Source organism: Scyliorhinus torazame, chromosome 3 (assembly GCF_047496885.1).
Source record: "Scyliorhinus torazame isolate Kashiwa2021f chromosome 3, sScyTor2.1, whole genome shotgun sequence".
Lineage (NCBI taxonomy): Eukaryota > Metazoa > Chordata > Chondrichthyes > Carcharhiniformes > Scyliorhinidae > Scyliorhinus > Scyliorhinus torazame.
In genome coordinates this window covers 217,714,535-217,738,774 of record NC_092709.1, presented here as the reverse complement: position 1 = coordinate 217,738,774, position 24,240 = coordinate 217,714,535, and the positions used below count along the sequence as shown (strand labels likewise).

Genomic DNA, 24,240 nt, shown 5'->3' with positions numbered 1-24,240 from the left:
GAGCTAATAAACTAAGGCTAAAAAGAGCAACATGATTGGCGACTCCGCCGGGACCCGACATAGAAGTGGAAAACCACTCCGGGAGAACCCCAGAAATTTGAATAGTTTCATAGAATTTACAGTGCAGAAGGAGGCCACTCGGCCCATCGAGTCTGCACCGGCTCCTGGAAAGAGCACCACACCCAAGGTCAACACCTCCACCCTATCCCCATAACCCAGTAACCCCACCCAACACTAAGGGCAAATTTGAACACTAAGGGCAATTTATCATGGCCAATCCACCTAACCTGCACATCTTTGGACTGTGGGAGGAAACCGGAGCACCCGGGGGAAACCCACGCACACACGGGGAGGATGTGCAGACTTCGCACAGACAGTGACCCAAGCCGGAATCGAACCTGGGACCCTGGAGCTGTGAAGCAATTGTGCTATCCACAAGGCTACCGTGCTGCCCACGAATAGAACCCAATCGGAAACAAAAACAAAAAAAACAAGTGTTCAAGCGGTTCTGGTTAATACTTCACAGTTCGGAAGTGTGTGTATGCATGCGTAACTAACAGGGTTATAAAGTAAAACGGATAGATTTTTGTTGCGTCAAAACGGTCGGAAGTCTGTATTTTCGGAAATTAGCGCAAGCCGTACCCACATCTACGACACCACCTTAGCCCCCTGTTCCAAATTTGAATGTAGCGAGCAGATAAGAGAGATGGCCATACAGGCAATGCAGGCAATGCAACGCCTCATGAACCCCGAAGAATTTGCGGTCGCACCGATCAGCAGCATTAAAGTGGGACAGTGTCCCATTTGGGAAGTGGAAATTCGCAAATTTCTGCAGGGCAAAGGATGGCCCGTGTGGAGCGGTTTCTGTAATAATGACGACTCAGGTCCCGGAAGTACAGGGCATACTTGGTGGGAGAACATGAGTGAAATCCATAAGAAAAGCTTAGCGAAAGCGCGCAAGCCGATGGCAATCGTGTCCTGCATGGCACAATTGCGAGGCACAGATGAGGTCGTCAGAACACTCCGAAAAGAAATAGAAGGCATACATCGTATGAGTAAAATCGATGTATGCGAGATGGAAAAAGAGAACCTGGAATTGAAAAGGCAGTTAGAAGCCAAGGACGAAGAGGTGGCTGATGCCAAACAGGGTCACCAGTCTTGTCTGGCGCATTTAAGCAGTTTTCAATCCCAGTATGAGAAGGCTTATCAGGACACGCAGCGTGCCGTCCTGGTTAAGAAAGAGACAGAGAAGCAGGTGGAGACGCTACAGAAGCAGTGTAGTGATCTCAAGGCAGCCTTGAGAGCGCTCCACGCTGCAACCACGGAACAAAGGCAGAGTACCTTAGACCATGCGAAGTGCCGAAAGCAAATTGCAGACCTGCAATCAATGCTTTCTGTCCAAAAGGGATTCCAAGACACCTTTGGGGAAAGTTTAGAACAGGAAGACGGCCCTGATTGGGAAGAACTGCAAGAGACAGCGCAGAGATATGTTCAGGGAACATGTGCGCAGGGAAAGCCCCAAAGGAGGAGAGCACCCCCACCCCCCACACAGCAGGTAATACAGGCTCCCATGAACCCTGTAACAACCCACCGCACCGCCACAGCAGACGAGGCTGAAGTCTTATATTCCACCCCCCTCACAGTGACCCAATTACAGGACGCGTGCGCTAAAAGCACACCGTTCCTCCCCGCTTCAGACCCACACCATTTCTTTGCCACCGTCAAACACCAGGCGACCTTCTACGGCCTGGATGAGAAAGAGCAGGTAAAGCTCATGGTTCTAAGCCTAGACCCATCGGTAGCAGCAGCCCTTCCCGACCCACAGAACGTAGGAGGAGGCACCCTTGCAGAAATGCATACCGCGATCCTGGATGCGATCGGGTATAACCGGGGCGACCCCGTAGACGGTCTAAATAAGTGCAGACAGAAAAAGTCTGAACACCCCACAGCATTCGCAGGACGCTTGTGGATTCACTTTGAATCAGTTTTCGGAAATGTAGACCGTGCCCATTTGTCCGCAGACAATATGGCCAAATGGACCCGCACCCTTATCTCCCATGCCACGGAAGCAGGACAGAATGCCTGTAGTAATTATGACCCCTCGGAGGAGGCTCATAATGAGAAGTGGGTGGTCAAAAGATTCTCCCGCGTTTGGGAACAAGCGGCTCACAGTAAACCCGCAGCTAGAACCCCAGAGGAAAAACAAGCCGCCGCAAACGTGCAGGCAGTAAGAACCAATCTTCACAAACCCGCCTGGGTAAACGAGGGAAAGAGCAGCCCCCCAGCAAAACCGCAAGAATGCTACAATTGCGGACAATTGGGACATTTTGCCAAAGAATGCAATGGCCCTAAAAAGCCACAGAGAGCCCAACAGACAGGCACTATCAATAAGAAAAAACAGAACCCATACATAGCGTTAGCACCCAGTCCGATCAGACAGACTTGACCGGAACGGACTGACGGTGTACAGGCTCCCCCAGCTGGGTCTGCGATACCCTGTGGGATAGGTCAGGACGACCCGTAGTCGCAGCAAAGGTTAGGGGACAGCCGATCGAGCTTCTCTGGGACACAGGAGGGTCCCGCACAACCTTAAATTCCTCCACCCTTGGTAAGGACACATGGCCCACCACAGCCACTATCACCCTCAGCAGCTTCACAGGCCACTCACAACAGGGACATATCACAACCCCTGTACCCATCCAAATCGGCACCATTAATACAAAACACCCCGTAGTGTTAGTCGACCTGCCCCCAACAGCAGAGCACATTTTGGGGATCGACTTCATGAATTCTCATCATCTCTCTTTCGATCCAGTCAACCAGTGTGTCTGGAAGATGGTGAAATCCGCGAGAGCCCCCGCAACGCTCAATATAGGGGATTATATGAACAAAATTAGCGCAGTAGGCGGGTTTTGGTTCAACCCCACCATACTCAGCACGGACCGGTTAGGGCAGTCCTGCAAAAGAACAGGGCAGCATTCGCAACCCACAAACACGACTGTGGACAGATGACCGGTTCCGTACAAATAACAGGACCGGACCCTAGACCCCAAAAGCAGTACGGATTCGCCCTAGAAGCAGAGGGAGAAATCCTCAAGGTTATAGAAAGTTTATTAGAGCAGGGCGTCCTAAGATCGGTAGCCTCAACTAATAATGCCCCGATTTGGCCAGTAAGGAAGCCCAATGGATCATGGCGCTTGATCATTGATTATCGGGAACTCAATAAAGTCACCCCGTAGCAGCCCCCACCGTTGCAACAAGTCCCGAGACCATGCTCAAACAGGGACTCCATGCCCGATATTTCACGGTTTTGGACGTCAGTAATGGGTTCTGGTCCGTTCCATTGGCAAAGGCGTGCCAGTATAAATTTGCCTTCACTTTCAGAGCGCAGCAGTACACGTGGACATGCCTGTCACAAGGCTTCCACAACTCCCCCTCCATTTTCCACCGACAGCTGGCAAATGGACTAGCAAAATGTTCTCGCCCCGAATGTCTGGTACAGTATGTAGACGATCTACTACTGCAGACAGACACAAAGGAAGAGCACATTGCGCTTCTGTCCGAACTTCTGGAATTACTACATTCCATTGGCTGTAAAGTAAACCCCAAAAAGGCCCAGATATTGGAAGAGAAAGTGGTATATTTGGGTACTATTATCACACACGGCAAACGCGAGATCGAGCACAAAAGAATTGACTCGATCGCTAAATTGCCCCTTCTCCAACACGTTTCAGCCCTCCGGTCGTTTTTAGGACTGGTTGGCTACTGCCGAAACCACATTGACGGTTTCGCCAGCAAGGCAGCGCCCCTCTCAGACTTCCTAAAGAAAGGAGCCCCCTGGGAATGGCTTCCGCAGCATACGGATGCTGTGGAATCATTAAAACAGGCGCTCATAGCCGCCCCCGCACTAGAAGTTCCCGACCCGCTTTCTCCTTACGCCATAGAGGTAGCGACCACAGACCGCTCCCTTTCAGCCATGCTCCTGCAGGAACGGCACGACCAGCTAAGACCCGTAGCTTATGCCTCCCGAATTTTAGATGCTGTGGAGCAGGGATTCTCAGCCTGTGAGAGGCACCTGCTCGCAGTTTTCTGGGCAGTCCAGTACTTTTCATACATTACCGGACTGAACCCGATCACCATTTTGACCGAGCACACCCCCACCCAACTTTTACTAGACGGACGACTTAAAGACGGTACCGTCAGCCAAATCCGCGCTGCTAGGTGGACCCTTCTCTTACAAGGACGGGACATCACAGTCAAACAGACCAAAACACACACATACTTAGCGGACAATCTACAGTACCCCGGAACCACCCATGAGTGTGAAAACATCTCGCCCCACCATAATACAGGCCCCTTTATCGCTAAAACACCCCCCAGAAAACTAGCCACTCCATCTCAGAACCCCCCTCACCCGGACACGTGTGACCCCATTAGGATCTATGTGGATGGATCTTCCACAGTCCTGGATGGGCAACGCATAACAGGTTGTGGGATTTATGTCGAGGACGCGCAGGGACGCGCCCTCGAGGAAAGCACATTAAAATTACCCGAACACTTAGGCGCGCAGGCAGCAGAGCTTGCGGCCATCGCTTACATTGTAGAGCACCCAGATTCCTTCCCCAGCCCAGCAGACATATATTCAGACAATCTATACGTGTGCAACAGCCTCACTGAATTTCTGCCCCTCTGGGAAACGAGAGGATTTGTTTCCGCGGATGGGAAACCCCTCCCCTCAGCCCCATTACTCTGCCATATTTTGGAAAAAGCCAAGAACCGGACCTTTGGCATTATAAAAGTCCGCAGCCACCATCGTTCCTCCCCCCCTGGAAATGTAAAAGCTGACGCACTGGCTAAGGTAGGATCCAGGCATGGGTACTTTTAGAAGCCCCCCGAGAGCGCCCCAGTCAGTGCGCCAGTGAGTGCAGTTCAGGTCGCGCAGCCTAGGATCGAAGATCTAGAAGAAGCCCAGAAGCAGGATAGCGCGCTCACTGAAATCGTGAAAGGGAAGTTTCCAGCCTCATACGAGAGGTACAGAAATACAATAACCACACATGACGGTGTGGTGCTAAAGGACACCCTTTATGTAGTTCCTGAGCAGGATAGGAACCAAATAATCTGTTTATTCCATGATGGTCATGGACACCAGGGAATCGAACCCACCGCAGCCCACCTCAAACAGCTTTGTTGGTGGCCTAATCTCAAAGAGGATGTATCCCATTACATTGAGAATTGCCTCATCTGCGCTCAGAACAACCCAGGTAGATATGCCAAAAAGGCACACCTCAGCCACACCCGACCCGTTAACGGCCCCTGGACTAACCTCCAGATCGATTTTATAGGTCCATTGCCCCCTTGCAGGAATGGCTATAAATATGTTCTGGTGGTCATAGACACTTTTACAAAGTGGGTGGAAGCATTTCCAGCCCGCACCAACACCGCGAAAACCACAGCCAAAATCCTAACCCACCACATTTTTACAAGATGGGGACTCCCCCGCAGTATTGAATCGGACCAAGTTTCTCACTTTACGGGATGGGTCATGCAGAACATCCTCACGATATTTGGCATAACCCAAAAATTTCACATTGCGTACCACCCTCAATCGAGTGGTATAGTGGAGCGCATGAATCGGACCCTAAAAACCACCCTTAGAAAAATGGTCCAGCAGAACACCACTTGGGATTCGGTCCTCCCCTTTGCGCTGATGTTTTTGCATAACTGTTTCCACCTCCACAGGTTACACCCCACACACCCTCATGACCGGACGCCCCATGAAAGGGACAGAGTACTTGTTGGGTTTAGACCTGACCAGCCCTGAAGTTACGGCACTCACCCACGAGAAAGCCGTTGAACAATTACTTGTAAATGTAAAAACTGCTCAGTTAGCAGCCGCTGTTAAACTGGGTACTAAAAGAAAACAGAGCAAGGCCTGTTTTGATAAGGCAGTACATGCAACGGAGTATAATATAGGACAACAAGTGATGTTGTCTGTGTATAACCCCAGCACATTTCTGTCTCCAAAACACTCAGGTCCGTACTCCATTACGGATAAAGTAAGCCCATCGGTATATAAAATCAAATACCAAAATGGTAAGACTGCGTGGTTTCACATAAACCAGCTAAAGGCTTATGGAGCACAGTCAAACCACGCCCACCACGTCATGTTTGACGCAGCAGACCAAACCCCGCCCACAGCCAACGTGACCACACCAACCCCCTCCGCGTCCATCCCAGACACGGACTCGACTCCACCCACAAACTTTACACTCCGCCCCGGAACGCCCACAGACTGCAGCAGCAGAGACAGCGACTGTGACTCTGATGACAGCCACAGCACGCCTCCCTACTATCCTGGTTCCACACCCAGCGACTCAGAGTTCGACTCCAGTGACCCCTTCCTCATCACTTTCTTAAACAAACCACACCACCGACCACCGAACCACACGAACGACCCCGACTTTATCCCCACACAACTTGACGAACGCCATTGGCACCGCGACAACTCCTACAGACTCGTCCGCAACGACGAGAGCAACCCCAACTCATACCACGCAGCCCTCTCAACATTAATTCACTCCAGAATTTGGCACCCGGGAGAAGGGGACGACCCCGAGTCAGACCCCTTTGCGACCCTGTTCGCAACAGAGAACTGAGGTGTCCACATGATGATTTAAAGGAGGCATTTGGTGAAAAGTGTTGTCCTTCCTGATGGAACCTGCAGGATGTTTTACGTTGTTTGTATGTTTGTTTAAGTGCTGTTCGTCCGACAGGAGAATTTTTCTCACGCCCGTTCTGCCGAAACTCTGACGACTTGCCTCAGAGACCCACAGCGGCCAGACGCTTGTTCAGTGGTACCAACTTATCTGCAGATACCTGGTCAACAGACCAGACGCTTGTTCAGAGGAACTAGCTTTTCAGCTGATACTTGTTCGGGTATCAGACGCCCGATCGTAACTGCTCTTCTGATTTGACGGGAGAATCAAAGCAGCAACCCCACCATGATGACTACATTTTTGCCCGTTCTTGTCGGTTGCTCAGGCAGTGGAGAAACGGCATGAGACACGCCCTGCCTGGGGACCCCCCCCCCCCGTTGGTCAAAAACGCTTGGTTAGTGGAGATACAGTATTGGTAGCCGTCCTACCCGGGGACTCCATCCAAATCTGACCCGTCGCGACCCATACGCACCTCATTCAACCTTTTCCTTTCAAAAACAGTTTTATTTATTTAGGCAACCTTTGGGTTGCTGCCAAATGCTAGTTACATCCTAGAACATTTGGATGATAAATCAGCACTGGTCCACCATTGGGAAGTGTGCCGTGTCCTAACATTTGTTTTGAAAAAAAAAATGAGGGAATCACATATAGTGACCAATTATAAGGGAATAATTGGTCCCGCAGGACAGACACACTAACATACCGGATATTATACCAAGGTAGTTACAGATACTATGCTTGTTTTACAGAACTCCAGAAGCTCCAGGACCGGAGAAAACAGAGAACACAAAGAAAGAAAGAGAAAGAGGACTGCCATGAGGACTTCTTTCATCGTGATCAAGATTTTTACACTGGACATTTGGTTGCGCGGGAACGCGGACCCCATTACTTCAAACCCCCCTGCCGTTAATGTTTCACTGCCCCGCAGTACCGAGGGCCAGTCACCAGCCACGCTGCATTATCCTGGTGTGCCAAGTTCATAACTTGGTACTCCCTGTCGTACGTTATTGAAGCACTATCAGCGTTGGCCATACTCTGCTGTGCAGTACAGACTATGCGCCTCCGCAACCGGAGGAGAGCGTATATCGGATCCAATCCCCTATGTTCGGGTATGACCAGACCCCAGACCCCCGCGACCTATAATACAAAAATAAAGAACAAGCACTTGCGTTTTTCCTGTAAATAAAAAGATGTACAAAACTTACATGAAAAAAAAATGTATGATCCTGAGCTTGACTGCCAAGCCAGGAAAGAATATATGGAATGTTATGATTGTTGTTGTATGTTTTAGAGAGATAGGATGATGCAATGCTTGATGAGTGTATTTAGGTCAAATTCGAGGTTCCAAGTTTTTATTTTGTAGATACATGCCGCCGCCTGACATAGCGCCCTCAAGAATTGTTTAGGTAAATTTGTGTGCATAGCTAGGGTCAGAGTAGTGGCCATGTAGGAGGTGGTGCCCCCCCCCCCTCCCCCCGTCAGGGAACAGACAGGACAAAATTGATGTGATCCTTCACGCTTCGCGTTAGGATCACAAGGAGGGACTGTAGCCACCTAAAATGGCTGATTCCCTATTAATTTGGCCAAACCCCGATTTAAAATGGCTAACCGAAAAGGCTGATGGGAAAAGCAGCCAACAGGACACAAACAGACAGCTGCAGACAGAATAGCGTATTCGGCTCTGGGGAAGTTGGCCCAGATCGATACTCAAGACTATTAGCAGCACATCAACCCAGACATCTGCAGTTTAATCGGCTATCCCCGGGAACAATTGCAACATATTAGCAATTGAATGCCGGGAGGCTAAAAAGAGCAACACCTCGCTGGGATGATAGATAAGGATCAGACAGGATTTGTTAAGGGCCGCAGCTGTCGTCGAATGGTGACTGTTAAATGTAGTCTCTCCCCGCCTGTCAGGCCGGGTCCAGAGGTGGTTGTGTCTTTGAATGCCGAGAAAGCATCGATAGGATAGAGTGGAAGTACCTCAACGTTTTGGAGAGGTTTGGTCTTGGACCAAAGATTGTTTTGTTGATACGTTGACTGTATAAGCTGTGGAACGTCCCGTCAGTCAGCCAGTGTACATACCAACACTTTGAGCAGAGTACTTTCAGTTGGTTAGGGGAAGGCGACGGGGGGTGTCCAATGCCTCACCACCAATTGGATTGCCGATTGAGCCCCTGGCTATGGCTTTGAGGGTTTTGAGAAAGTGGATGGGAATAGTTTTGGGGGGGGGGGTGGATGGCACGCGTGGGTGCATGTGAGTGAGTGGCGTGTGTGGGTGTGGGTGGGGCGTGTGCGTGGGGGGCGCGTGTGTGTGCACCGCATGTGTGGGCACGTGTGCGTGGGGGGCGCGTGAGACTGGAGGGGGGGGGGGGGGGTGTATGCGGAACATAGGGTATCCCTATACACCAACAACTTACTGCTTTATGTGACAGACCCAGTCCCCACTATGGGTGAGACTTCGGGATGCAAGTCGAATCGATGAAAAAGTGAACATTTTCCAGTGGACCCCACGGGGAGGGGAGCCAACCCGGTGTGCTTCTCTTTTGCCTTGCCAGAACATGTTTCAGGTATTTGGGTGTCCGAGTGGCCCATGACTGGGCCCAGCTCCATAAACTGAACTACGCTAATCGGGCGAGTACGGTGAAGTCTGATCTGCAAAGGTGGTATAACTTTCCCCTGACATTGGAGGGCAGGGTCCAGTCTATCAAAATGAATATTCTTCCACGTTTTTTTTTTCAACGTCTTCCTGTCTTCCTCCACAATTCTTTTTTGGGAGAGTTCATAAATTGATAGCAGCTTTTATATGGGCGGGTAAGATTCTGAGAATTCACAGGACAGTTTTAGAGAGAGACAGACAATCGGTGGGCCTGGCATTGTCTCATTCTCTTTTTTATTATTGGGCAGCCAACGTGGAAAAGTTGCTGGAATGGTGTTGTCACCCAGGGGCTGATTTAGTGCAGGTTGAGGTGACATGATGCAAGGTTTTGTTTTCTCTTCAAGGGTTGGGTGCACTGGTGACTGCTTCACTCCAGTTTTCACCAGCAAAATATTTGATGAGTCTGGTGGTCGTGTCCACCTTCACGATATGGGGCAGTTCAGGCAACATTTAAGCTCAGGTCTCTGTCAAAGTTGGCCCCTATTTGTATCAACCACCTGTTTGAGCCAACCAAGCTGGAGGCCTTGTTTGGGGGATGGGGAAGGAAAGGGCTGGAGAGATTAGGGGATTTGTTTCTGGAAGGGCGTTTAGCCAGCTTGGAGAAATTGACGGTGAAATATGAGATCGTGGGGTTGAATTCGTTCAGATATCTCCAGGTTTGGAATTTTGTACGGAATCTTCTTGACATTCACGAGGTGCCGTCAACTTCTCTTAGAGAAAGGATCTTTTCACTTGTGGGATCGGAGGAGGGTAGCACAGCTGGCATCTATGGCGGATCCAGTCAGAGGTGGGCCCAGTGGATGGGGTGCAATCAAGGTGGCAGGGGGAACTGGGGCCCATAGTAGATGGCGAGATGCGGAATGAGGCCCTTTGCAAGGTGAACTCCACAACGTCGTGTTCGAGGTTGGGCTTGATCCAGCTCAGTGTTTAGGGCACACCTGACCAAGGTGAATGTTTGTTTCCCCAGAGGTGGATGATCGGTGTGAGCGGTGTTCCAGGGACCCAGCCAATCACATGCACATGTTCTGGTCCTGTGCCAAACTGGTGATTTTTGGGGTCTTCCTCTTCAGAACCTAATCAGCGATTCTAATTGTCGAATTGGAGCCGACCTCTAGTTGCCATATTTGGGGTGTCTGAATTGCCCTGGCTGCAGACAGAAGATATGCAGATGTTCCTGCCTTTGCTTCATTGATTGCCTGGAGGCATTTTCTGCTGGGGTGGAGATCCCAACCCAAGTCCAGTCCCTCGGCACAGTTAGGGGGCCTAATGGAGTTTCTGTACCCGGAGAAAGGTACACCGTCAGGTGATTGGTCTCGGGATTCTACTGGAGGTGGCAGCCTTTCAATGCCTATTTTAAGGAACTAATCACTAGAAGTTGTGTGAGTTTATATTCTTTTTAGTATTTTTTCCTGAAGTTTTGTATTTGTGGATTTGTAAAAACTTAAACATTTTTTGGAATATTTGGTCAATTTGAAAAACTTTAATAAAACCATTTTTAAAAAAAAATGTAGTTAGTTATATAGCTGAGTACCAAGGTCTGAAGTTGTTGCAACAAGAATTGTATTATTCCTCTGCTCAAGAGGAGCCATGAGTATATGATTGACCCGAAAAGGCCGAATTACTGTAAAAAGGGATATCTTGAGGTCATCTGAGGTTGCAGAAGTGATGCCTCAAAACAAAATCTCATGTTTTTGTGTGAAGTATTAGATTGACTAATGTATTGGGAATTTCAAATGAAACACTGATCGCTCCAATTTGAAAGGAGTTTTTTGGGAATATTGCATTTTCAGTCATCATGATCTGGAGAAAACAATGAAAACATGCAGCGGATACAGCTTACTACAATCCTTTTAAAGTAAACTTGACAATGTACTGGGTGAACAGAATAATTTAGCTGAACAAGTTACTATATTTAACTGGAACTATTTGCTCTTGTAGACACCATTCAAATTTCACTCAATTATGTTAAGTCATTTTTTTCTTATACTTTCCCCAAAGAGTGTACAGTTGGGGTGGCATTGATGCAAGATTGAGGAAACCTCAATGGATTGTAAAGATTTTTCCTCTCCTTTATGTGCCTTGTGTGAGGCATGAAGGCAATACACAATACAATTGAAGAGGATCCAGCAGTGTACCCATAGTAATATCTGTGCCTGCACTTCCAAAACAATTATGTCAGAAATCTCATGTTTCTAGGTGCCAATGCAATGAGAAGTTGCAGGCAAATTGCTTTCTTTTTCAGGTAGTTGTCAGAAACAATCAAATCACAACAATCGCAACACAAATGACAAGAAACCTACCTTTCCCATATTTTAAATCAGAGTGGCAAAATGAATTCCTAACAAATTGCCTAACTCCTTTTTGTTGGTATGCTATATTCTACCCTGGATTCAGTATTGTTATAAAATCTGAGGTGTTAACTCCATCCTGCAACAGCTTAAGAAATAGGCTATTCTGCCTTGCAAGCCTACTCTATCATTCAATGACAGCTGATCTCATTCCTCAATCCGAATTTCTGACACTATTCCCATATCCCTCAATTCTCAACTACGCAAAAATTTACTAGCCTTTGTCTAAATACATCGACAACTGGGCATTCACAGCTCTCTGGGGCACAGAACACCAAAGATTCACTATCTTCCAAGTGAAGAAATTTCTCTTCACCAACTCCCTATTTGAGACTATGATGCCTAATTCTGAACTCCCCAGCCTGGGGAAATATCCTTCAAGCATCCATCCCATCAATTCCCTTAAAAATACCCCCACCCCCTCCATCTAAGGAGTAGGTCAAATTTGCAGTCCAGGTCCATTGATTTCCAGTTCCCTTGTTACAATCAATTCTTCACCATCATTGCACTGAGACAGAATTCGCAGGGGTAAAATTGACTCAGATAAAGATAATGATATCGGGAAAATTTTGACTAACTCAGTTACCACAATCTATTGAATTTAATGAAAACCAACAAAATCTGATTAACAAAACAGCAGCAAAATATCCTGATACCTTTCGTAAAAGAAACCAGAATTTTACTTGTTCTATCAACTATTATAAACTTAGCACACCAGAACATGACAAAATGCTATTTGATATATAATAGTTTGAGCCAAAGCAACAATGGAATGAAACCATGAAGTCCTCTTTCCCGTCACAACAGAAGTTCAATATATCCTCTTTAAGGAATAGCTTCTCTCTCTAATTTGTTTCTTTACATGCCAGGGAGCCATTCGAGTCAAACAAATTTAGGAGTGCATCCAGCAATAGCCCCACATAATGCAGAATTCAATTTCTCATGCAGATTAGGAAGAATCTCTATCAGGAAAAAGCAACGGCTGAAATCATTGATTCACACTCATTCCTCCATTAAAAAATGTCCTTTCTCTTTTACTGCAACACGCTCACAAACACGTCAAATAAAACTTTTCACTACAGAATGAGTATACATTCTATTGTATACTAATAGTTATATTGTGTACCAGATTCATCCATTCCAACTATAGTCTGCTCTGCTTTGTGCTGCAGTGCCAAAAGTGCTGCCTGTCTTCCTTGAAGTGTCCTCAACTGTTCTTGCTGTTCCAACATTCTTTTCAAAAGTTCATGTTGCTTTTTCAAATTTTCCAATTCTTCTTTTGCATTACGATGTTGATCATCCTCCTGAAAATAACATGACAATGTATGACGACATTAATACACTAAAGTTAAGCTGAGACATCCAAAACATTCATTAGCCAATGATCCATTCTATTTGACAAAATGCAAGTCACACTGACAAATTTAGTCAGGTTAAACTACTATTGAACACAGTAGCATATCAGAATGTAGTTCTGTGCAGATTCTTCTGACTTATAATCACAATGCATATACACGTACACGAGAAGCAGGGGTAAAGAGGACAAAACACACCCAAACATCAACCTTGGAAGGGGCAAGTGGCAGAAATGCTGCCACATCACGGATCAATTTAAATGCGGCATATGATATAAACTAATTTTTTTTAATTAATTAATGGATGTGGGTGTCATTGGTTAGGACAGCACTTATCACCCATCTCTAATTGCCCTCGAGGTCATAGAATTTACAGTGCAGAAGGAGGCCATTCGGCTCATCAAGTCTGCACCAGCCCTTGGAAAGAGCACCCTACCCAAGCCCACATCTCCACCCTATCCCCGTAACCCAGCAACCCCACCTAACCTTTTTGGACAATAAGGGCAATTTATCATGGCCAATCCACGTAACCTGCACGTCTTTCGACTGTGGGAGGAAACCGGAGCACCCGGAGGAAACCCACGCAGAAATGGGGAGAACGTGCAGACTCTGCACAGACAGTGACCCAAGCCGGGACTCGATCCCGGGTCCCTGGAGCTGTGAAGCAACTATGCTAACCACTGTGCTACCGTGCTGCCCACCGAGAAGATGATGGTGAGCTGCCTTCCTGAACGACTATGGTTCCTTCAATGATCTTTTTCTTCTACAGGGCACATCCTGCATCTATGTTATTTGTAGCCCAAGGTAACAGCATGAAACGTCGAGGGACAATGGCTCCAAATTTGTCTACTCTTCCTAGTTCGTGCCACCTTGGCTGACATTTTGTTGAAATAGGAAATATGCCACCATGTAAAACTTAACAAAGCAACTTAAAATCTGTCACCAAATAAAGACCTTGTGATTTACATACATTAAGTTTGCTTTCAATTTAAGATGACCAACCAGGTTTGTCAGCAAAATTAAAGCCAATGTTGCTCCACTATTTAAAGGAGACAGGGAACTATTGACCAGTTGAGCAAATAACTGTCGTCAAGAAATTGCTGGAGTAGGCTGACTGAACACCTTGAAAACTTTCGGCTGATCAGAGTCAGACAACATGGATTTGTAAAGGATAGGCCATGCCTGACGAATCTCATTCAATTGATGGAGAACAAATAGATGAGGGGAAACTGTTTCTGTTAGTTGGGGAGTCCTGAACTGAGGGCACAGTCAAAGTATTAGAATTTGAGTTATCAGAAGAGAAATTAGCAAACACTTTCACAAAGTGTGACAGACGTTTGTTTAGCACTCTCTTCTTCAAACGGGAATCAATGCAAGGTCAATTTTAAAACTTGAGATTGATAAATTTTAGGGAGGAAGATTGATAAGAGGCAATATGCAGATAAATTTTAGGGAGGAAGATTGATAAGAGGCAATATGCAGATAAACTATCTAATTTTAAATAGGGTGCAGAAAGAGAGGGGAGTACACATTTATGAATCATTTAAAATGTTAAATCAAAAATGAGATCCTTGGCTTTCTTAATTGAGTTATTGAGTTTAAGAACAAAGAGGTTATGCCAAATCTTTTTGAAACACTATTAGGACCCCAACAGTAGTAGTAAATTGAATTCAGGGCACAATACTTCAGGATTGCAAGCTCTTACTGAGGGCTTTGAAGAGATCTGCTAGGAATCTAAATCATCTACAGGAGCAGAGTAATTTGGTCACTGAGTTAGGAACCAGAGTTTATACCTCTAAACTGTTGCAGGATTTAAATTAATCTGGAGTAAAAAATGATCAATTGTTCCCACAAAGTTACAGAATTGTCATTTCATTCACTAATGCCCCTTATAAAGAAAAATATGTCACACTTGCCCATTCCGAACTATACATGTCTCCAGGAATATAACATTGGGTGACTCAACTTCCCTCTGAAATGGTCACTCACTTCTCTCAAACCCTTTCCAAAATAAAGTTGATAGATGACCATGCACCAAACTATCACCAGACACAATAAAAGCATATCCTGCCTAGTCAATGCTGCGAAGTCCTCCGCACAAATATCTGGAGTCTTCTTCCCAAACTGGGAGAGCTGTCCCACAGCCAAGCTAAGTCATAGTCAGAATCTTACATTTCAGTCAACAACAACCAAAACTCTACCACCACCATTCCAATATGCGTTGTCTCACTAGCAAAGCAGACATGCTAGGGGGGGCAGTTAACGGAGCTATACAGTCAGAAGGGTGTAACCCCAGGAGTCGTGAACACTGATTCCGGAATCCATGAGATCTCATGGCATCAGGTGAAACCTTTGCAAGAAAACCTCCTGCTCAATGTCATCTACCTCCCTCCTTCAACTGTCGAATCAGTGTTCCATGTTGAGCAGTACTTGGAAGAAACACTGGAGGATCAGAAACACCTCATAAGAGATTTTTATGAAATATAAACGCCCAAAAGCTTCATGGACATGAACATTGAACCAAACAGGCCCAACTTCCAATACACAGAGAGAGACAAGCTGTATTGTAAGGGATTAATCTTTAAAACATGGCGATATTGAAACCAAGTCAATACTCTGTAAAGGTACTGCAACATTATAATCTCAAAGACAAAACAGTGGCCATCAAGCAATCCAAATAAAAAATCTGGAGACACCATCAGAGCTGATGGCCCCAGGCAACAGCCATTATACAAACAAACATCAACAACAGCTAAGGAGAACCATAGAATTCCTCTGGTGCAGGAGCCATTCGGCCCATCGAGTCTGTACTGACCCTCTGAAAGAACAGCCTACCTACGCCCACTCTTTCCCCATCCCACCTCCCTGCCCTATCACCACAACTAAGGGGCAATTTAGAATGGGCAATCCACCCAACTTGCACATTTTTGCGACTGTGGGAGGAAACTAGAGCACCCAGACGAAACCCACGCAGACACGGGAAGAACGTGCAAACTCCACACAGTCACCCAAGGCCAAAATTTAACCCGGGTCTCTGATGCTGTCAGGCAGCAGTGGTACCCGCTGCACCACCGTGCCGCTGATAAAACAAACTTTATCACACATATCAACTTGGGAGCCAGAAGCATGTGCAAACATCATCATGATGAATGGTTACTAGATAGGAACTAAGTGGAAAGAGATTAAAAGGTGCTAATCACTGACCACCCAAACAGACCATCTCCAGGAAATAAGTTTTGGTATTTTTGATAAAGTTTTGAAATTAAAAAGGCCATGTAGTCCAGTCACAGATGCAGAATCGGCAACAGTCAACCTGATTGACGAACCTATATGTCCAACCGGAAAGACCAACTATCTGCATCAACTGGCCAGATCTGTGGGATATTAGGGCTGGTGTTTAAAGATAGTTTATAGGTAGAAACGAAATCCTGACAGGGGTTTGAATTGAGGATTGGACAGAAAGTGGGATTTTGCCTGTGGTTATTTTTGTGGAAACTTTGTATTCATAAGTCATGGTTTCAAGTGTTGTGTAGCGTAATTACGCTAGTTTAGAGCTCTTGTAATAGAGCACTAGGAGGTTTTTTTAATAAACACATTTGTGGTTAAGCCAAAAACCCAGTGTCTGCGTGATTTTGGCCTTTATAAAATCCTAAAGTCAAGTACTGACAGCAAGGGTAAATGGAAATATGCACCTCTTGTAACACTAAGGATAGCACGGCCATGAAATGTACCTGGTTGAGAAACTTCAGTGCTCATCATCAAGAGTTGTTTCATAGCACCACGACTGACTGAGCCCGAAAGGACACAGCTGTCCCCAAAAAACACACCTATCGACTTCCGGTTGCGGCAGGGATGAGCTAGCCGCACGTTTCGGCGGCTCCAGCTCCGACGGAACTTCGGGCTCTTTTAAGAGCCCCAACGGGGACTTGGACGGCCATAAAACCCGGTGCGAGGCGCGAGGGAAGGGAGTCCCCCCCGAAAGACGGAGGGAAAAACCGGCGGCGGCGGCTGCAGCCCGAAGAATCTGCAGCCAGAAGATCAGAGAGAGAGAGAGAGAGAGAGAGGGGGAGTGAAACAAAATGGCGGCGGAGAAACCACAGGTGACATGGGGGCCTGAGCAGGACGAGGTGGTGAGACGGTGCGTGGACCTGCTGAAGAAGGAAGTAATGACCCCGTTGTTACAGGCAATTGAGGGGCTTAAGGAGACTTTAAAGACCCAGGAGACGGAACTTCGCGTGGTGGAGCAGAAGGTGTCAGGTATTGAGGACGAGGTCCTGGACCTGGCGGTCAAGACTCAGACGCACGAGGCACTTCATAAAAAGCGTGCTGACAGGATTGAGGCCCTTGAAAATGGAGCGCGAAGGAAGAACCTTAGGATACTATGTCTCCCAGAGGGTGTGGAAGGAGTGGACTGTGGAGCGTACGCAAGTAAGATGCTGAGCTCACTGATGGGTGCTGAGGCCCCTGCGGGCCCCATGGAGGTGGAGTGGGCAAATCGGATCCCGGCGAGAAGACCAAAAGCGGGAGAGCCACCGAGGGCGATAATCGTGCGATTCTACCGCCTTAAGGACAGAGAAGAGGTCCTGAGATGGGCCAAAAAGGTGCGGAGTAGCAGATGGGAGAATGCGGTGGTAAGGATCTACCAGGATTGGAGTGCGGAGGTGGCGAGAAGGAGGGCAAGCCTCAACCGAGCCAAAGAGGTTTTGCACAAAAGGAAGGTGAAGTTTGGGATGCTGCAGCCAGCAAGACTATGGGTCACGCATCAGGAGAGACACTATTATTTCGAGACGGCGGAGGAAGCATGGTCCTTCATCAATGAAGAGAAACTGGACCGGAACTGAGGGACTGATGCTGCAGGGAACTGTTATTGTTGTTATTATTGTTTTTGTTAATGGGATGGTGAAAGTTAAGCGAGAGGTAAACAGGCAAGGGGGGGGGACACTGGGGAAATGTGGGCGCCGGTGAGGGGGGAGAGGCGGGACATAGTCAGAGAATGGGGAAGGAGAGGGGGAGGGGAAAGGGAGCTGCGCCATAAGAGGCGGGACAGGTAAAGGGATGTTCCCGCGCCAGAAAGAATAAGGCGGGAAAACAGGCGCAAGGCGGATGGGAGTTACCTCACACCGGGGGGGCCGAGGAGCGAGCAGGAGTAGCCGGAGTCAGCTGACTTACAGAAGTGATATGGGGGAGCAATCAAGCTAGATAGGGATCTAGCGGCGGGGGGGGGGGGGGGGGGGGAGAGAGAGAGAGAGAGAGAGAGAGAGAGAGAGAGACAACTGGGATGCTGCTGCGGAAATCCAAAAGGAAATGGCTGAAGAGAAGGTGGTCGGGGGCGGAATGCGACGCTGGGGGAGCGAGCGGGATATGGGACTGGCCTAGAGAAGGCAATGGCTAGTCGACACGGGAGGGGGGCAGGTAGCCCCCCAGTGATGCTGATCACGTGGAACGTGAGAGGCCTGAATGGGCCGATAAAAAGGGCCCGAGCGCTCGCGCATTTGAAAGGACTAAGGGCAGACATGGTTATGCTCCAAGAGACGCACCTAAAGGTGGCGGACCAAGTTAGGCTGAGGAAAGGATGGGTGGGACAGGTGTTCCACTCAGGGCTGGACGCAAAGAACAGAGGGGTGGCCATTTTGGTGGGGAAACGGGTAGCATTTGAAGCAAAGAACATCGTAGCAGATAGTGGAGGTAGATATGTAATGGTGAGTGGTAGGCTGGAGGGAATGGAGGTTGTGTTGGTTAATGTGTATGCCCCAAATTGGGACAATGCGGGGTTCATGAGACGGATGCTGGGGCGTATTCCGGACCTGGAGGCAGGAAATTTGATTTTAGGAGGGGACTTCAATACGGTGCTGGACCCGGGGCTAGATAGATCCAGCTCAAGGACTGGAAGAAGGCCAGCATCGGCCAAGGTACTTAAGGGGTTTATGGACCAAATGGGGGGAGTGGATCCATGGCGATTTCTTAGACCCAGGGCTAGGGAGTATTCCTTCTTCTCCCACGTCCATAAAGTGTACTCCCGGATAGATTTTTTTGTTCTAGGAAGGTCGTTGATCTCTAGGGTGGAAGAAGCTGAATACTCATCCATAGCGGTTTCAGATCATGCCCCACATTGGGTGGACCTGGAAGTAGGAGAGGACAGGGAGCAGAGAACACTCTGGCGATTAGATGTGGGACTGATGGCGGATGAGGGAGTGTGTGCAAGAATGAGGGGGTGTATCGAGAGATACCTGGAGGTCAATGACGACGGCGAAGTCCCTGTGGGAGTGGTCTGGGAAGCACTAAAAGCGGTGGTCAGAGGAGAGCTGATTTCTATTGGGACCCACAAAAGGAAAACAGAGGCCAAGGAAAGGGATAGATTACTGGGGGAGATTTTAAGGGTGGACAGGGAATTTGCAGAGACCCCGGAGGAGGAGCTGTACAGGGAGAGGAGACGACTCCAGACCGAGTTTGACCTTCTGACCACCAGAAAGGCGGAGGTACAGTGGAGGAAGGCTCAGGGGAGGAGGTATTAATATGGGGAAAAGGCTAGTCGCCTGTTGGCGCACCAACTGCGAAAGAGGGCAGCAGCGAGGGAGATAGGAGGAATTAGGGATGAAAGGGGAGACACCGTGCGAAGGGCAGGAAAGATAAATGAGGTGTTTAAGACCTTTATAGACTGTATAGGTCTCAGCCCCCAGAGGGAGAGGAGGGGATGCGGCAGTTCCTGGACCAGTTTAGGTTCCCGAAAGTGGAGGAGCAGGCGGTGGCAGGCCTGGGGGCGCCGATTGAGGTGGACGAGGTTATTAAGGGACTGGGAAGCATGCAAGCAGGGAAGGCCCCGGGGCCAGACGGGTTCCCGGTGGAATTTTACAGAAAATATGTGGACTTGTTGGCCCCGTTGTTGGCGAGGACGTTCAATGAGGCCAGGGAAGGGGGGACACTACCCCCGACAATGTCGGAGGCGACGATATCGCTAATTTTGAAGAGGGACAAAGATCCGATGCAGTGTGGGTCCTATAGACCTATTTCACTATTGAACGTGGACGCCAAACTGCTAGCAAAGGTGCTGGCATCGAGGATAGAGGACTGTGTCCCAGGGGTGGTGCACGAAGACCAGACAGGGTTCGTAAAAGGGAGACAATTGAATATTAACGTGCAACGGCTATTAGGGGTGATAATGATGCCCTCAGTGGAGGGGGAGGCAGAGATAGTGGCGGCAATGGACGCAGAGAAGACATTTGATAGGGTGGAGTGGGAGTATTTATGGGAAGTGTTAAGGAGGTTTGGGTTTGGGAACGGATTTATTCGCTGGGTTAGACTACTTTATGGGGCACCGACGGCAAGCGTAGTTACAGGTCGACATAGATCGGAGTATTTCCGATTATATAGGGGAACAAGACAGGGATGCCCGCTGTCTCCATTGTTGTTTGCGCGGGCAATTGAACCTCTGGCCATGGCGCTGAGAGACTCCAGGAAATGGAGAGGGGTGATTAGAGGGGGAGAAGAACACCGAGTTTCGTTATACGCGGATGACCTATTGCTATACGTGTCGGACCCAGCGGGGGGGATGATAGAGGTTCTGCGAATCTTGAGGAGGTTCGGGGAATTTTCGGGGTATAGGTTAAACATGGGGAAGAGTGAATTATATGTGATACATTCAGGGGACCAGAGTAGAGAGATAGAAGGCTTACCGCTAAGGAAAGTGGAAAGAAACTTCCGATACTTGGGGATTCAGAGCGCTAGGAGCTGGGGAACCTTGCACAGACTTAATCTGACACGGATGGAGGACTTCAAGAAGTGGGACATGCAGCCTTTATCGCGGACAGGGTGCAAGCAATTAAGATGATGGTCCTCCCGAGGTTCTTATTTGTATTTCAATGTCTCCCTATTTTAATCACCAGGACCTTTTTTAATAAAATAGATAGGAGCATTACGAGCTTTGTGTGGGCAGGGAAAGTTCCGAGAGTAAGGAGGGGGTTCCTTCAGCGCAGTAGGGACAGAGGAGGACTGGTACTACCGAACTTGGGAGATTATTATTGGGCCGCCAATGTGGCAATGATACATAGATGGATGATGGAGGGTGAGGGAGCGGCGTGGAAAAGGCTGGAGAGAAGGTCCTGTAAAGGGACGAGTCTAGAGGCGCTGGTGACGGCGCCGCTACCGTTCTCACCGAAAAAGTACACCACGAACCCGGTGGTGGCGGCAACACTGAACATATGGGGACAGTGGAGGCGACAGAGAGGGGTGCGGGGAGCCCTGGTGGGGTCCCCTATCAGGAACAACCATAGGTTCGCCCCAGGAAGAATGGATGGAGGATTTCAAAGCTGGTACCAGTTGGGAATTAGGAAGGTGGGAGATTTATTTATAGATGGGACTTTTGCGAGCTTGGGAGCACTGGAGGAAAAGTATAAGTTGCCCCGGGGGAATTTCTTGAGATACATGCAGGTAAGGGCGTTTACTAGACAACAGGTGAGGGAATTTCCGCGGCTCCCGACACAGGGGATACAGGACAGGGTGCTTTCAGGGGTGTGGGTCGGAGAGGGCAAGGTGTCAGAGATTTATAGAGAGATGAGGGAAGAGGGGGAGGAGTCGGTGGGCAACTAAAAAGAAAGTGGGAAGAAGAATTAGGGGAGGAGATAGAGGAGGGTATGTGGGCTGATGCCCTAAGCAGGGTAAATTCCTCTTCCTCATGCGCCAGGCTTAGCCTGATTCAATTTAAGGTGCTACATAGAGCACACATAACGGGGGCAAGATTGAGCAGGTTCTTTGGAGTGGAGGACAAATGTGGGAGGTGTGGCGGGAGCCCGGCAAACCATGCACATATGTTTTGGGCGTGCCCGGCACTGGAAGGGTATTGGAAGGGAGTGACGGGAGTGATTTCGCAGGTGGTGAAGGCCCGGGTCAAACCAGGCTGGGGGTTAGCTCTATTTAGAGTTGCGGAAGAGCCGGGAGTGCAGGAGGTGAAAGAGGCCGATGTCGTGGCCTTTGCGTCCCTCGTAGCCCGGCGCAGGATCCTACTCATGTGGAAAGAGGCGAAACCCCCCGGACTGGAGGCCTGGGTAAATGATATGGCGGGGTTCATTAAACTGGAGCAGATAAAGTTTGCCCTGAGAGGATCGGCTCAAGGGTTCACCAGGCGGTGGCAGTCATTTCTCGACTACCTAGGGGAACGTTGGAGGGAAGACGGATGACCAGCAGCAGCAACCCGGGGGGGGGGGGGGTGGAGGCAGTTGAGTATAGGTCAATAGAGTACGAGGTTTTGTTACTTGTATATTATTACTACTATTATTATTATTGTTAAAAAGTTTAAAAATTTCTGTTTTGTTACTGTTATCGTTTCGCTTGTTTTGTAAGCGGGAAAAATGTTGCTCAGGGGAAAAAAATTTCAATAAAATATATATATTTTTTAAAAACACACCTATCTCATCCAATCTACCAGATGCATCAAGCCAGGAATGCATTGACAGAAGTGGCAACTGCATTGGCCAATCCTTTGTAATAAAGCCTAATAAAGGCCAATAAACGAGTCGCACAGTTGTTACCACTTCTGCCCCAAAGTGGCAGAGACCTGGGTCCGATTCCGACCTCGGGCAACTATGTAAAGTTTGCACTTCTTCCTGTGTCTGCATGGGGTTCCTCTGGGTGCACCGGTTTGCTCCCACAATCCAAACATGTGTTGGTTAGGTGGATTAGCTATGCTATATTGTCCCTGGGTGGGGATATGTGGATAGGGCAGGGGATTGGGCCTAGGTAAGGTGCTCTTTCAGAGGGCCGGTGCAGACTTGATGGGCCGACTTTTGCACTAAGGATTCTACTTCTTTCAGAACGTAATTCGCCTTCCTAATTGCTTACTGTAACCACATGCTAACTTTGTAACTCTTGTATGCGTCTGCCCAATTTTCTCTGAATTTACGCACTTTGCGCACTTTTTAAAAAATATCCTGCTTTACTATGCTTACCATCACGTTAATAGCCTCTCAATTCCCCACATTATCATCCATATGCCATCTTGCCCATTCACTGTCTATATCAGAGGAGCGACCAAAGGTAAAAAAATCTGAAATTTTTTCTGACAAGGAATTGCGTAATTCTAGTACTTCGAATGATATGCAGTAGGGGCTTCTGGTGGCAGCAAGATGCTCCGGTTTCCTCCCACAGTCCAAAGATGTGTAGGTTAGGTGGGTTGGCTATGCAGTAGGGACTTCTGGGGTGGCCATGTAGTGAGTGGTCACACATTTGGTGGCTCCCGCTCAAAGTGGATTTTGTTGGGCCTTCCCCACCCGTATGTTTTTTTTTAAAGTGCAAAAGGTGGGCGAGTGCCCAGGGAAAGTAATACTCCTCTGGTGAGATCGGTGTATGGGTCAGAGGACAAGAAGTGCCACAAGAAAGAGCAGCTGGAGCAGGACAGTTTTTGTGGTGCGCCACAGGTTAAGATGGCAACGGGCAAGGGGGCAGCGCTGCCCGCCCAGTAGTCAACTGAGCAGCTGGTGGAGTTTTTAAACAACAAATTCCAGCAGCAGAGGAAGGAGGCCTCGGGCGACCTGGACATGGTGGTGAAGCCGCTGAGAGCTGCGATTGAGAGTGGGGCAGAGGCTGGAGGCTCAGGGCCTGGCGATTCAGAAGACAGAGGAGGCAGTAGGGGAGTATGAGGAGGGGATGGCCTCATTGGAGGCAGAGTTGGGATGCTTTGGACAGCCATAAGAAATTGAGAGAGAAACTGAAGAACCTAGAGAATAGCACCAGGAGACAGAATTTGATGATTGGCGGGATGTCTGAAGGTAATGAGGGAGCGGAGGCCGCCAATTACGTGGCAAGAATGCTGGAGCAGTTGATGGGGGAGGGCCCTTTTGATTGGCCCCTCAAGGTGGATCGGGCACACAGAGCGATGAGGAGGCCGCAGGTCAGAGAGCCATCAAGGGCAGCTGCATCCAGTCTTGGACAAAGAAAATATCTTGGCATGGCGAGGCAGATCAGGAGGTGCACCTTGGAAGGGAGTGAGCTGCAGGTCTACCAAGACCTGGATGCGGAGTTCACGAAGAGGAGCGCCAGGTTCAACCGCTTAAACGCTGCCCTCTTCATGAAGAGAGTGAAGTTTGGGATTTTGCAGAAAAGAGTTTTGTTTTGACTGCCAGAGGAGGCAATGGACTTTATGAGGGACCATAGACTTGGGAGGAATGTGAAGA

At 48.4% G+C, this 24,240-nt stretch overlaps 1 protein-coding gene across 8 annotated transcripts in view; it reads right to left on the bottom strand.

Annotated features, from left to right (window-relative positions):
- Window positions 1-24,240, bottom strand: part of pcm1 (pericentriolar material 1) — a 313,048-nt gene that overhangs the window by 237,977 nt on the left and 50,831 nt on the right. For all 8 annotated transcript variants that reach the window (XM_072496879.1, XM_072496880.1, XM_072496881.1 and 5 more), the window contains one exon: window positions 12,850-13,027. In XM_072496879.1, the coding sequence (XP_072352980.1) occupies window positions 12,850-13,027 (178 nt within the window). The remainder of the gene's footprint in view (window positions 1-12,849; window positions 13,028-24,240) is intronic.